This window comes from Bos javanicus, chromosome 7, assembly GCF_032452875.1.
Source record: "Bos javanicus breed banteng chromosome 7, ARS-OSU_banteng_1.0, whole genome shotgun sequence".
Lineage (NCBI taxonomy): Eukaryota > Metazoa > Chordata > Mammalia > Artiodactyla > Bovidae > Bos > Bos javanicus.
Window position 1 is genome coordinate 15792024 of NC_083874.1, and position 15527 is coordinate 15807550.

General features: G+C 45.2%; 1 protein-coding gene across 4 annotated transcripts in view; it reads right to left on the minus strand.

The window, feature by feature from the left end:
* Positions 1-15527, minus strand: part of INSR (insulin receptor) — a 145750-nt gene that overhangs the window by 18880 nt on the left and 111343 nt on the right. For all 4 annotated transcript variants that reach the window (XM_061422265.1, XM_061422267.1, XM_061422266.1 and 1 more), the window contains 3 exons: positions 11194-11468; positions 10164-10303; positions 3373-3532 (listed from right to left, as the gene is read on the minus strand). In XM_061422265.1, the coding sequence (XP_061278249.1) occupies positions 3373-3532; positions 10164-10303; positions 11194-11468 (575 nt within the window). The remainder of the gene's footprint in view (positions 1-3372; positions 3533-10163; positions 10304-11193; positions 11469-15527) is intronic.

A 15527-nucleotide genomic window follows, 5' to 3' on the forward strand; every position in this document is an offset into this window, starting at 1 on the left:
TGTATTCAGACGCTTCCAAGCCAAGGAAGAAAGTGAGTTCTGGGAAGCCAGAGAAGGAACCTGGTCCTTCGGGTCTTTAATAGTAACAGTTTACTGAACACTTATGAACATACCAGGCACTGTTTGAAGTGCCCTGCCTGGGAGATCTTAGTTAATCATTCCATAAGCCAAAGTGGCGGGGGTGGGGTGGGGGTGGTGTTAACATCAATGTCAGTTAACAGAATGGGACACAGAGGCTCAGAGAGGTGAGAGTTCTTGCCCAAGTTTAAGAGTTGATTCAAGGTGGAGCAGAGATTTGAACCCAGGCCATCTGAGCAAGTTCTTGACCACTGCTCCATGCTGCCCTTAGGGGTCAGCTCTATCCGGAGACATCTTGTCCTCTTGGACCTCCCTGAATTGACAGCAAACTGCCTCCTTCCACATGGAGAAAGCCTCTCTAAATATTTGATGATTGGATGTTGTTCAGTTGCTCAGTCATGTCTGACTCTTTGCGACCCCATGAACGGCAGCACGCCAGGTTTCCCTGTCCTTCACTGTCTCCCAGAGTTTGCTCAAATTCATGTCCATTGAGTCGGTAAGGTCATCCAACCATTTCATCCTCTGTAGCTCCCTTCTCCTCTTGCCTTCAATCTTTCCCAGCATCAGGGTCTTTTCCAATGACTCTTCACATCAGGTGGCCAAAGGAATGGAGATTCAGCTTCAGCATCAGTCCTTCCAATGAATACTCAGGGTTGGATGGGACATGAAAAATGGAAACCGTCTGGTCATGTGCCGTGGTGGGCATTTTTCTTAGGAGGGGAAAAGGTGGAGGCTACCAATTGCCCAGCACCCAGCACACCTGGGAGCCATGATGCCCACCCCACCCCACCTCTGCTTCCCAGACCCACAGACCAGTTCACTCCTGAGATTCCCGTGGCCACCAGAACTAGGATTCAGGAAGGGAGGCAGCCAGGATGCAAAATTTGAGAGGAACTCTTGCTTTGGGCCATGCCAGGGCAGAGTCACCCCCAGAGGGTGAGTGCCTCTTTAAATTTTACACCCTGGGTGTCTTGCCAGCTTCCTTATTATTTAAGAAAGAGTTGTTAATCAAATGTGTTGAATATTTAATTCTCCATTGTTAGCTACTGTTAGTAAGCTGTGCTGAATTTCCTCAATCATTTATCTTTTGGTGACATCTCTGATCATTTCCTTAGGATGAATTTCTAGAGCTACCATTGCTGGCTGAAACAGTAAAAGCTTTTATAAGCTTTTTTTTTTTGGATATACTTTATTAAAGGACTGTGGTTTAGGACTCACCTACCATAAAAATAACATCCATGTGTCTGCACTCTTGAATAACACTGTGTGTAATTAAATAACAGAAACAAGCAAAACACTTGCCAATTTGATAAGTTAAAAATTCTATTTCATTTTGATTTGCCTTTTTTTTTCCCTTTTGGTGTGGTTTTGAGTGAAGTTGGTCATTTTTCCCCTTATGTTTTCTATTTTTCTATTTCTTTTAAAATTGGCTATTTATATCCCTTGCTTATTTTTGTGTGAGGACATATATCTTTTACTCATAGGAGACATAGATACATACTCATTTTGTATTAAAGATATGAACTCTTTGTCAATGAGGTCACAAATATTTTCCCCATTTTGATAATTTCTTTCGAATTCTGTTCATGGTTTCCCTCTAAATCCTTGAAAAATCCGTGTTAGCAAAGTCTTTGTTATTGATGAAGCCCTTGGAACACACCTGAGTTTATGCTAAGACAGAAGATAGTTTGAGATAGGGGCTGGTTACTGGAAGACCATGTGTGTGATTAGAGGGGTTGGACTTTCAGCCTGGTCTCCAAACAGGGGAGGGGGTTTGGAGATGGAGTTCAGTCATGTGGTTAATGACTTGATCAACCTCACCGATATAATGAAACCCCAATAAAAACTCTGTTCACCAAGGCTCAGAGAAGCTTCCTGGCTGGTGGGCACATTGATATGCCAGGATGGTGCTGCGATGTATCCTGATTCCATGGAGAGAAGACACAGGAGCCATGTCTTCCAGTCCGCTCTTGGCCCCCGCCCTACGCGGCTCTTTATCTGAGTGGTCCTGACTTACATCTTTTATCATAAAGCCCACTGTCCCACAGCATTTTCCTGAGTTCTATGAGCCATAGATTGTTGTTCGGTCATTTAGTCCTGTCTGACTCTTTACGACTCCATGGACTGCCAGGCTTCCCTGTCCTTCACTCTCTCCTGGAGGTTGCTGAAACTCATGCCCATTGAGTCAATGATGCCATCCAATCATTTCATCCTCTGTCGTCTCCTCCTACTCCTGCCCTCCATCTTTCCCAGCATCAGAGTCTTCTCTAGCAAGCAACTAAATCTGAGGGGGTTGTGATAACCCCCAGATTTGTAGCCAGCCAGTCAGGAGTGCAGGTGGCCTGGAGAACCCCCAAGCTTTCATCTGGTATCTGAGGTGAGGGTAATTTTGGTGGGAACCATGCTCTTTAACTTGACCAGAACCAGCCCAGCAAGAATCCCTTTCCACTTTCCACAGTCTCACCAAGCCTGGCAGATGAAAATCCAGCCAACTAAGCAGAAGCTCTATCTTCCCCCCTCCCACCCAAGTTTCCACTCCTCCTGGTCTAGAATTGCCCCTCCTTCTAAGTGTCTGGGTTCCTACACCATTGGTCTGTCCCCTCTTTTTTTTTTTGTAAAGTTTTTATTTAATTATCTGGCTGCACTGGGTCTTAGTTGTGGCATGTGGGATCAAGTTCCCTGACCAGGGATCAAACCCAGGGCCCCTGCATTGGGAGCATGGAGTCTTAGCCACTGGACCACCAGGGAAGTCCCAGGGTCTGTCCCCTCTTATACATTCTTCCAGGTTTCCACCAAGATGCCCCCGCCTCCAGGAAGCACTCCCTGACCAGCTCAGCTCTCCCCATCTCTCCCTATTGTACTGTCCACAGTGTGTCCAGCTCGCTCAATGGCAGCACTTCCTGCCAGCACGCCCAAGGCTGAGTAGATAAGCTCCCACATACTCCCTTGGAGGACATGGCCCATCTGAAGACAAAGACGGAGACCCCAGTAACAGGAGCTAATGTGCTTATCACACGTGCCCTGTGCCAGCCACTTGGCATTCATGATGTCTCTGAAGCCTCCCTTCACCTCCAGTGGTGGTCCTAGTATTATACCCATGGTCAGATGAGGAAGCATGTGCTTAGAGAGGGCAAGCATCTTGCCCTGGTCACACAGCAGCAGCCGGTGGACCCCGAGGTCAATTCAGAGGCAGTACCCACAGCCTCCAGGCTTCCCCAAGCATCCTCTGAAACGCCCTGCTAGGCCCAGCACCAAGCACAGACTCTACCAGTCGAAGTGGCCGTGCAGACTTACAATAGTCTGTCACATAGAAATAGGTGGCTTCCGTCCAAGACCCATTGCCTGCCAGGGAGGTGGCCCGAACTCGCACACTGTAATTCCCAGGCAGCAGCCCACGCAGCCGGCAGCCACGCTCCAGAGCATAATGTCGGCGGGAGACGCAGAGGTGCAGCTCCTGAAAGACAAAGATCCCACTCAGAAACAACATGGAGGGAGTGAGGCATAAACACTGCAACATGTGAGCGACTTTGAGCCTCGTGAAATTCCCGAACCATAGCTCTATGGATAAGGCACAGATAGAGAGATTATCGGGCTTCCCTGGTGGCTCTGAGGGTAAAGAATTCACCTGCAATGCAAGGGACCCAGCTTCGATCCCTGGATCAGGAAGATCCCCTGGAGAAGGGAATGGCAACCCACTCCAGTATTCTTGCCTGGAGAATCCCATGGACAGAGGAGCCTGTTGGGCTACAGTCCAAGGGGTTGCAAAGAGTTGGACATGACTGAGTGACTTTCATGTTTTCACTTTCAGAGAAGTTATTGTTGTTGATAATAGCCAATATTCCAAAACCATAGCCAAGCACATGGCTTAGATCATGGCACTTAACCCTTACGATGTCACGCTTAGCTTAGTTAGAAACAAGGAAAGTGAGGCTTAGAGCAGAGGTCAGTGAACTTTGGCTGTAAAGGGCCAGAGAGTAAATTATTTTTAGCTCTAAGGGGGCCAGGTGGTCACTGTTATCAATTCAACCTTCAATAGCTCAAAAGCAGTCCGAACCAGGTCCTGAATCTCTAATATCCGTAGACAAACAGGTGTGGCTGTGTGCCCACAAGACACGGTGGATGCTGAAAGCTGAACCTCGCAGAAATTTACACATGTGAGATACTAGGGCTTCCCTGGTGGCTCAAACAGTAAAGAATCTGCCTGCAATGCAGGAGACCCAGGTTCAATCCCTAGGTCAGGTAGATCCCCTGGAGAAGGGAATGGCAACCCACTCCAGTATTCTTGCCTGGAGAAATCCATGGACAGAGGAGCCTGGCAGGCTACAGTCTATGGGGTCACAAAGAGTCGGACACAAGTGAGCAATTAACACACACACATACACACACATGAGCTACTATTTTTCTTTTGAATTTTTTTCAACTGTCTGAAGATGTGAAAGTGATTCTTAGCTCATAAGCTGTACAAAAACAGGCATTGCATAAATAGTTTGTCTTCTGCTTCTGGGGGAGTTGAAATGATTTGTCCCAGATCTCATAGCTGGTCATTGGCAGGGCAGCCCTTGAACCCAGAACTGTCTGGCTCCAAACCCACCAACTGTCTGGCTTCCTTGAAACCACCATGGAGTATTTTCACCAGGACTCCAGGAAGGCAGGAAAGAAGGAACCCAGATCTCCTAAATCACCTAAGAAGCAAACAGATACATGGACTTAATGTCTTAAGGACAAATTTTAAAACAGGTTCCTTCTCACAATGTAGCTTTTTGATTTATTTATTAAAAGAGTTTGTGTGTGTGTGTGTACGCATGTGCACGTGCACGTTCAGTCATACAGTCCTTGTGACCCCAGGGACTGTAGCCCATCAGGCTCCTCTCTCCATGGGATTTCCCAGGCAAGAATACTGAAGTGAGTTGCCAATTCCTTCTCCAGGGGATCTAAAAGAGTTGCTGCTGCTGCTGCTGCTAAGTCGCTTCAGTCGTGTCCAACTCTGTGCAACCCCACAGATGGCAGCCCACCAGGCTTCCCGTCCTTGGGATTCTCCAGGCAAGAACACTGGAGTGGGTTGCCATTTCCTTCTCCAATGCATGAAAGTGAAAAGTGAAAGGGAAGTCGCTCAGTCGTGTCTGACTCTAGCGACCCCATGGACTGCAGCCTACCAGGCTCCTCCGTCCATGGGATTTTCTAGGCAAAAGTACTGGAGTGGGGTACCATTGCCTTCTCCGCTAACAGAGTTGGGATATACTTAAATGTCTGGAAAGAAGGTAGAGATACACACCCCAGCAATAAACATGTAAAAAGAAAGAAACCCAGGGCTTATTAGGAGAAGCATAAGGCTCACTGGGAAATATGATCATGAAACCTGTAAGCGTCGGCCAGTTTTAAAACTTTCCAAAACAGCTCCGAGTTCATAGTGCATGCAGGGAACTGGACTGGAAAATTTCAGGAGGGAGTGGGAGGAGGGAGAGAAACGTAAAAACTCCCGTGCTTATCATGTGATAATAACAGCAAGAAAACAGATCAGGCTAGTGGTAGGAGTGGGGAAGTCTAGTCCAAAGGTTCTTCCAAGTCGAATGAGTCACCAAGTGGAAAGGGACAAATAAGCAAATATAGAAACCAAAGGGAGCTGCTATCTGGGGAGAAAGGGAAAATATAGCCTCCAGTGCTGGTCGGGTACCTCGAGGGGTGAGAACAGAAAAGGGAGCCTGATGGAAGGAACTAGAGACACCAAAAAAAAAAAAAAACCACCAAGAAGCAAGTCTGATGAAGAATGAAGAAGCCAATTACAGAAAAGTTTGTGCAAACAAGGGGGAAAAAAAGAAAAACAGCTCAAAACTGCAAAAACATGCTGAGGCAGAGATGTTAATTGCATAGAAACTGAAAATTGATGCTCTCTTTCCACAGAGATGGTTCCTGGGTCCAGGGTGTCCCAGGATGGGAAGGGAAGTGGTGAGGGGAGAAATGACTGATGCAAAGTTCAAGGAGAGGCAGAATCAAAAACAACGGTGATTTGGGCTGTTCAACTAGCAAATAAGAGGGGGAAAAAATGACCTCCCACCAAATGCTGGAGAGAATTTTGTAAACTTGGCAAAATTACATCCCAACAGTACAACTGGTGTCAAAAACTTCTTTTTTTTTTTTTACTTTACTTTTTACTTTATCAAGGGTTTCCCAGGTGGTACAGTGGTAAAGAACCTGCCTGTCAACACAAGAGTTGCCAGAGTCATGGGTTCAATCCCTGGGTGGGGAAGATACCCTGTAAGAGGAAATGGCAACCCTGCAGTATTCTTGCCTGGAAAATCCCATAGACAGAGGAGCCTGGTGGGCTACAGTCCACAGGGTTGCAAAGAGTCAGACACAACTGAGCAACTGAGAATACACACACATTATTCAAAGCGATGCTAGACAATTAAAGAAAATGGAAATAATAGACCAGTTTTGTTCATGAGGAGTTTTTTTTCTTTTAAGGCATTACAACCTCTCACTTCTAACTTTCCCTCCAACTCCCTGATCCTCTAAAGAGCAAATACTGCTGGTCTGTCTGGGATCAGGGTCAGGCAGAGATTATGGTGGGGATTGGTGGTAGGGATTCCTACTGGTGACCCTTGGGTTCCAGAAATGAGAGAGGCAGGCCAGCAATGGTGGCTGAGAGAAGTTAGGGTTGGATCCAGTGCCAATAGGGTAACCCATGTTATATTGGGGTGCAAGAATTTAGTGTTCAAACCTGCTAAGTGAAGTGAAAGTCACTCAGTCGTGTCCAACTCTTTGAGACCCCATGGACTAGAGTCCATGGAATTCTCCAGGTCACAATACTGGAGTGGATAGCCATTCTCTTCTCCAGGGAATCTTCCCAACCCAGGGATCGAACCCAGGTGTCCCACATTGCAAGCAGATTCTTTATCAGCTGAACCACCAGGGGAGCCCTACTGGTGACCTTTGGGTTCCAGAAATGAGAGAGTTAGGCCAGCAAAGGTAGCTGGGAGAAGGGTTGGATCCAGTGCCAATGGGATAAACTGTACCAGTTTATCTATGTTATACTGGGATGCGGGACTTTAATGTTCAAACCTGGGAAATTCCAAATGAGGATGAGATGGCCACAGTAGCAGAGACCTGTCTTCATAGAGACAGAAAGTGGATTAGTGATTGCCAAGGGTTGGAGGGAAAGGAAGTAGGAAAGATTGGGGGTTTAATGGCTGGAGGTGGAGGTAGGCTTTCTTTAAGAAGTGATGAAAATACTCTGGAATTGTGGTGATGGTAGCACAACTCTGTAACTATATTACAAATCACTGCATTGTATCAATATGTGTTCAGTTCAGTTCAGTTCAGTCGCTCAGTTGTGTCTGACTCTGCAACCCCATGGACTGCAGCACACCAGGCCTCCCTGTCCATCACCAACTCCCGAAGTCCACTAAAATCATGTCGATCATGTCGGTGATGCCATCCAACCATCTCAGCTCTGTCGTCCCCTTCTCCTCCCACCTTCAATCTTCCCCAGCATCAGGGTCTTTTCAAATGAGTCAGCTCTTCACATTAATATGTGTTAAGTGGCTGTATTTTACCATGTGTGAATGTATCTCAATTAAGCTGTTATTAAAAAACCCTTATGCCTAAGCCAATCAGCACACAGCACTGTCCTGGTCTTATGACTGGATGTCATGTGACCTCAGACTGGCTGGAAATGCAGGGACACAGACTCTCTTCTTCCAGGCTTGGTGCTGAGAGAATGAGGGTTGGAACCTCTAAAATCACAGGACAGCCAGGAGCTACTGGGCTCACTGCAAGGACCCTTGAGACACAAAAGATCCAAAGGAATCTGGATCCAGCTGTGCCTGAACTCCATCAGCTGGTTATGGAAGCTAATAAGCTTCCCTTTTGTCATGAGTTACTTTCGTGGGTGCTGGTGGAAGATGAAGAGTAACAGCTTAGAGAATCTAAAATCCAGAGCTGGAAATCTCAGTCTCCTTGTTATACTGGACCATGATCACCCCCCAACGTAAAACTTTAAAAGGCTGTATATCCACCAGTCTTATATACGCACCATCTTCTATGTATCCATTCTCCAGTGGGTGGACATCTAGTGGCTTGCACTTTTCGTTGGTGGTGAGATTCTTACGCATAAAGCTTTGCTCCCAACCCAAATCTGAACTATTTCATTAGAACAAATGGGATTAATATATATGGGAGGAGATTTAAATCACCTGTGCACTAGTGGCTCCCTGGGAATCGTGCTTCTCTTTATATGCCCCCAAAGGCTCCTCTCCCACACTGATTCTGGGCTTGGCCACTAGGCTCACACTGATGCATATTTTTCCTTGACAACTGTTTCTCTTGACGACTGTCTGCAGGACATATAAAAACAGGCCAGGGGCCAGTTTGGCCCATAGATCATAGTTTGCTGATTTCAGTTCTAAATCATCATCAAAGCTGGATATCTGGGCATCCAGAGATGTGGTCCCAGGAGGGATCAACAGATGGAGGTCCATTTGTCATCTCTGGCTTGGGGAAGCCGAGCTGTGCCCACCAACCTCTGTTGCATGTGTGCTAAGTCAGTAGTGTCTGACTCTGTCACCCCATGGGCTGTAGCCCACCAGGCTCCTTTATCCATGGGATTCTCCAGGCAAGAAATCTGGAGTGGGTTGCCATGCCCTCCTCCAGGGGATCTCCCTGACCCAGGGATCGAACCCACATCTCCTGCAGCTCCTACACTGCAGGCAGATTCTTTACCGCTGAGCCACCGGGGAAGCCAACAACCTCTGTTAGGGGTTGGCAAACTAGAGCCCACAGGCTGAATCCGGTCCACTGCTTGATTTTCTAAATAAAGTTTTATTGGCAAACGGCCATGCCCATTCATTTTCATTCTGTGTCTGCTTTGAAGTCTATTCGGCTCCCTAAATTTCCATTGTCTCAGCCACACAGGGAGACACTCACCAGCAGATTCTACTTTGTAGGGTCACTGTGAGGTGTAAATGGATCACTGCAAAGGGCTCAATTGATGGCAGGGTACACCCTCTGGGTCAGCTCAGACGTCAGATGACCTGACATCTGTCTGAAGTCATCCAGTAAATGGGAGAAGTGGCCCCAGTCAGTCCAAGCCTCAGCAGTGCCTCTCTGGTGGGCATGCGTGCTCAGTCGCTCAGTCACATCTGGCTCTTTGCAACCCCTTGGACTGTACCCTGCCAGACTCCTCTGTCCATGGGATTCTCCAGGCAAGAATCCTGGAGTGGGTTACCATTTCCTCCTCCAGGGAAACCTTCCAGACCCAGGGATCAAGCCTGCATCTCCTGTGTCTTCTACATTGGCAGGATTCTTTACCACGGAGCCACAAGGTAGACAACAAGCCATATCTGAGGATAGAGACTTGCCCCACAGTGGTTACTAGCTTAGAACGGGGGCCAGCAAATCCAGCCTGCTTGCTGCCTGTTTTTGCAAATAAAGTTTTAATGGCACACAACCATCCCTTTTCATTTACATATTATCTACACGTGGCTTTCACAACGCAAAGGCAGAATTGAGTAGCTGCAGACACCATCTGACCACAAAGCCAAACATGTTTTGGATCTGGACCTTTACAGAAAGAATTGCCAGCCCCTGGATTACAACATCAGATAGCCCTGGGTTCAAATCCTGATTCTATTCTTATAAACCTTGGATGCAATTTAAATTCTGGATGCCTCAGTCAGTACCAAGCTCACTGGGTTTTCTGAGGATTTATTGTACTTCATTGATCCCAAGAGACATATTATTTCTACATTTGACATTTCTGAAATCTGAATGCATCTTACAGTTAGAATGGGCAGCACCTTTTTCTTTCTGAGCAGTCTGTGAGAATAACAGGGCTTCTTATCACATGTTAGATGTGGTAAAATTGGATAAATGAGATACCATGTACAAAGCATTTAGCGTGCATGGGGCACACAGTCCTGGGGAGAGTTTAGTTACAATAAAATGTTGGACCTGACCCATCTCCCTGGAAAGTCATATATCAAGGCTTTGAGTCTTCATGACAAAGCATCTAATGAGAGAATTCACGAAAAGGAAGGAGGTACCAAGAACAGCCTTGAGGGCACATCCCCAGGCATCAAGGACCTTACCTCCTCGCCGTATCGTCGGTAACTCACTTCATACAGCACAATCAGACCGTTGGGTTCCTTGGGCTCCTGCCACATCAAGTGAACAACGTTGTTCTCGAAGATTTCATGGGTCACGGGGCCAACAATATCATCTGCCTTGGCTGTAAGGAGCAGTGATTAGTGCTGGGGACTCGATCCCTGGATCAAACCCCACCTCCACCACTGAGCAGCTGAGCAAACTTAAATTGGTTGTGTAATTGTGTTCCATTTCCCTTACTGGAGAATGGACATTCTCATGGAATTCTTTACATATTTATGTCTATCTATCCATCTATCTACCTATTTATGTATCTATTGATCTAGGAGAACCTTAATATACTATATATATATATACACACACACACACACAAAAATGTATGTATTTCTTAATTTCACTTTATTTTTCTTATGACTCACATACAGAAAAAGAGTCAGACACAACTTAGCGACTAAACAACAACTAGAAAGATGATTATAGTTAACAATGTATGTGTGTGTTGCTCGGTTGTGTGTGACTCTTTGCGACCCCATGAACTGTAGCCCACCAGGCTCCTCTGTCCATGGAATTCTCCAGGCAAGAATACTGGAGTGGGTTGCCAGTCCCTTCTTCAGGGGATCTTCCCAACCCAGGGATCAAACCCAGGTCTCCTGAACTGCAGGCAGATTCTTTACTGTCTGAGCCACCAGGGAAGCACAAAGTTAATAATGCTGTGCTTTATACTTGAAAGCTGCTAAGAGTTGATCTGAAATGTTCTCACCACAAACAAGAAATGGTAATTTTGTGCCCTGATGGAGATGTTAGCTAATGCTATTGTGGTAAAGATTTTGCAATGTCTAATGGAACAAATCAACACATTGTACACCTGAAATTTACATAATGCTTTATGTCCACTGCATCTCAGGGGAAAATGAAAAATGATGAAGGCAAATAGAGTCTCATGTATGCTGCCTAGAGAGTGGAGAGCTTCCTTGGTTAGCCTGTGTCTCTTGGCTCTGCGATGAGTCGACCTACCTTCAGGCATGGTCCTGGCGCTGACATAGGCAGCCACGCTACACCTCTCCTCGGGGGAATCTTGGTTGCAAGCCTGAAGCTCGATGCGATAGCCAGTAAAGTGACGCAGGCCGGAGATGACCAGCGACTCCTTGTTCACCACTTTCTCGAAGGGTCTGTGCTCCTCCGAGCTCATGGGCGTGCTGGTGGAGGAGGTATTGGGGAGCCCCAGAGCGGTGGGCACGGCTGCTGTCACATTCCCCACGTCACCAAGGGCTCTGCGTTTCCTCGAAGGCCTGTCATGACAGGAGGACACACCTGGTCATACAATCACCATCTTTGAAAAAGTGCTGCTGGAGAATAAAAAGGCTTAAAACCAAAGACTGAGATGCAGTGAGATTCAAGGGGAGGAGTGTGTACATTACAATGTAAATTTCCAGGAATTATAACCCAGAGTCGCTTTTAAAGAAGATGCCCTCCTAGGCTCATGTCAGGCAAGCCTACCCCAAGAGAGGAGTGGGGAGGCTCTGGGACCACCCATAGTAGACACACCGATATTCCCCTCAACATGCTTAATTTCAGATTTTCATTTTGCAGATGAAGAGTCCAGCCAGGGTTAGTGTCAAAATTGAGATGCCAAAAGTGTGTCAGAGTCTAGCCCTGCCAAATGGTTCAAGCTACTTGACACCATCACCAGTTTAACCAGAAGAAATACATCTTCTTATTCTTAGGCCCCTTTAGGACAATGGCATAATCTAAGTGATTAAACTTCAATCCTTGGGAAAAAAAAAATTTCAACACTCAGGTTACTAAGGGTAACTCCCAAAATTGCCTATGCGATCAGCACATTTTCTCCCCTTTAAAAGATACACGAAGAAAAATGTTAATAGCCTAAAAAATTATAAATCCAAAAAGAAAGGTATAAAGAAAATTTGAATTCCTTAGCATTCCACTGACTGCTATGTCCTTTGGGTAATTATTTTTTCTGTGAATGTTACATATGGGTATAATGGGGGGATCAAGCTAGTTCTATAATCCACTTGGCTCACTTGTATTAGAAGCAATCTCAAATATTTTCCTGAAAACATAATGTCTCAAGTAGGATGGAATTTACTTTTTTTTTTCTTCAACGTGAAGATATTCCCTCCTTGTTATGAAAGTGCCACATGCTCATTGCAGAAAACTTGGAAACCTGTAGAATATTCCATTTAATGCAAGAACCATAATTTACTTAGTCATCCTCCAATTTTTAAAATATAAGCATATTCCCATTTTTTTTGCTATTATAAATATTACTGTGATCATTGTCCAAGTGTCTCATTAGTTCCTAAAAGTAGACTCTAAGACATTATTAGATTATGCCTCTTCATACCTATGGCTAAGTTGCTACCCTCCAGACCCTTTAAACTGACTTGTGGTCACACCCATAAAGGGGGTTCCCAGGTGGCAATAGTGGTAAAAAACCTGCCTGCCAGGAGATGAGACGCGGGTTCGATCCCTGAGTCGGGAAGATCCCTCGGAGCGGGGCATGGCAACTGACCCCAGTATTCTTACCTGGAGAATCCCATGGACAGAGGGGATTGGCAGGCTACAGTCCATAGGGTCCCAAAGAGTTAGACACAACTGAAGCAGCTTAGCACACAGATATATCTGTTGCTTATTTGTTTATTTATATTGTACCTACTTTCTGAAACTCTCATTCTAAGAGTTTCAGGGTTGATTTTCTTAGGTTTTCAAGGAATACTCTTGGATAAAGGGTCAGTAAACTTGTCACATAAATGCTAGATAGTAAATATTTGGGGTTTTGCCAGACGTGTGTTTTTTGTCACAGCTGTTCAACTTGCAATGGCTTTCAAGCCACGGCAGCTTGAAAACAGCCAGAGACATGATGTACACAAGTGGGAGTGGCTACTTTCCAATAAAACTTGTTGACAAAAACAGGCAGTCTGTCTACTCTTGAATCAGAATACCTGAAAATATCAATGCTTTTGTTTCCCACAATCCATTCCTTACAATCTATTCCAATTCTCATTTCTGCCTTACTGCACTGGCTGCTGCTACTGCTGCTAAGTCTCTTTAGTCGTGTCTGACTCTGTGTGATCCTACAGACGGCAGCCCACCAGGCTCCTCCGTCACTGGGATTCTCCAGGCAAGAACACTAGAGTGGGTTGCCATTTCCTTCTCCAATGCAGGAAAGTGAAAAGTGAAAGTGAAGTCGCTCAGCTGTGTCCGACTCTTAGGGACCCCATGGACTGCAGCCCACCAGGCTCCTCCATCCATGGGATTTTCCAGGTAAGAGTACTGGAGTGGGTTGCCACTGCCTTTTAGATACCCAGAGAATTGTTAATTAGTTATGATGAGATTGGCTTCCTTCCAAAGTAAACAGGAATAGTTTTAAGAAAGATGTTACTTTGGATGTTGGTTTCATCTAAATAATATTTATCTTGTTGCAGAAGTTTTCTAGTCCTAGCTTTATAAAAGGCCTCTCCCCCAACTGCCTTTCTTTAAGTACAGTTCAGTTCAGTCACTCAGTCATGTCTGGCTCTTTGAGACCCCACGGACTGCAGAACGCCAGGCTTTCCCGTCCATCACCAACGCCTGGAGCTTACTCAACTCAATGGTCGGTGATACCATCCAACCATCTCATCATCTGTAGTTCCCTTCTCCTCCTGCCCTCAATCTTTCCCAGCATCAGGGTCTTTTCCAATGAGTCAACTCTTTGCAACAGGTGGCCAAAGTACTGGAGCTTCAGCTTTAGCATCAGTCTTTCCAATGCATAGTCAGGGTTGACTTCCTTTAGGACAGACTGGTTGGATCTCCTTGCAGTCCAAGGGACTCTCAAGAGTCTTCCCCAACACCACAGTTCAAAGGCATGAATTCTTCGGTGCTAAGCTTTCTTTATAGTCCAACTCTCACATCCATGCATGACTACTGGAAAAACCATAGCTTTGACTAGACGGACCTTTGTGGGCAAAGTAATGTCTCTGCTTTTTAATATGCTGTCTAGGTTGGTCATAGCTTTTCTTCCAAGGAGCAAGCATCTTTTAAATTCATGACTGCAGTCACCATCGGCAGTGATTTTGGAGCCCCCAAAATAAAGTCTCTCACTGTTTCCATTGTTTCCCCATTTATTTGCCATGAAGTGATAGGACCAGAAGCCATGATCTTAGTTTTCTGAATGTTGAGTTTTAAGCCAACTTTTTCACTCTCCTCTTTCACTTTCATCAAGAGGCTCTTTAGTTCTTCTTCACTTTCTGCCATAAGGGTGGTGTCATCTGCATATCTGAGGTTATTGATATTTCTCCCAGCAATCTTGATTTCAGCTTCTTTAGGTTAGTAATTTAAAAAATCTTAGTTCCCCAGCCAGGGATTGAAGCCTCATCACCTGCAGTGGAAGCACAGGATCTTAACCACTGGACACCCAGGGAACCACCTCCCCCCATAATTTTTAATAAATGTTATTTAATGAGATTATTATGACTTTCCTTATTGAATCTCTTGATGAATTAGATTCTACTATCAGAACACCTGATCTTGAACCATCCTTGAACTCATGAGATTGATGGTATTGCCAGCACAGTGCTTTGTTTAGGACATTTGGATCTAAAATCCCATATTAGGTGGTCCTGGGGTTTTCTTTCAATGTAGCATCTTCATCAGGTTCTGCTAAGGGATGTTGTTTTACAAAATGAATTGGGAAGATTTCCATATATTTCTATGCTCTGAAAGTTTCTGAAAATAGTTTCTCTTTGAGAGTGTGAAAGGACGCATCTATAAAACTCTCCAAACCTGGGGCCTTTTTGTGAAGAAATTCTTTGACACATTTTTTTTCCAGTCTTTTCCCAAGGTCGTTAGGATAGTTAATCTTTCTGCTGCTTCCTGAATTAGCTTAGACAAGTTAAAATTTTCACCTCTCTGAAAGTTTCAAATTGAACAGCTCATGGTTATCCAGAGAATTTACCACAAATTTAGCTATATTAATTTTCCCTCCCTCCCTAACACATTATATTTTACATTTTATAGTTTTTTCTTAATTTACAAAAAATCATTTAAGTCTACTAATTCACAACAAAGTCCAGGTTTGGCAATATTCTACAAGTGAAGGTATGTGATGGTCATGCCTCTGATATTTTCCAAATGGATCTTTTTTTTTTTTCTGCACTGTGCAGTGTGCATGGGATCCTAGCTCCGAGATCAGGGATCAAACCCAGGCCTCCCTGCACTGGAAGCATGGAATCTTAACCACTGGACCACCAAGGAAGTCCCTCCAAATGCATTTTAATGAAAATTTCCATTTCAACTTCCACCCAATAGAAATCTAAGTGACCCACTTTTAATCACCAGGAAGTAGAGTT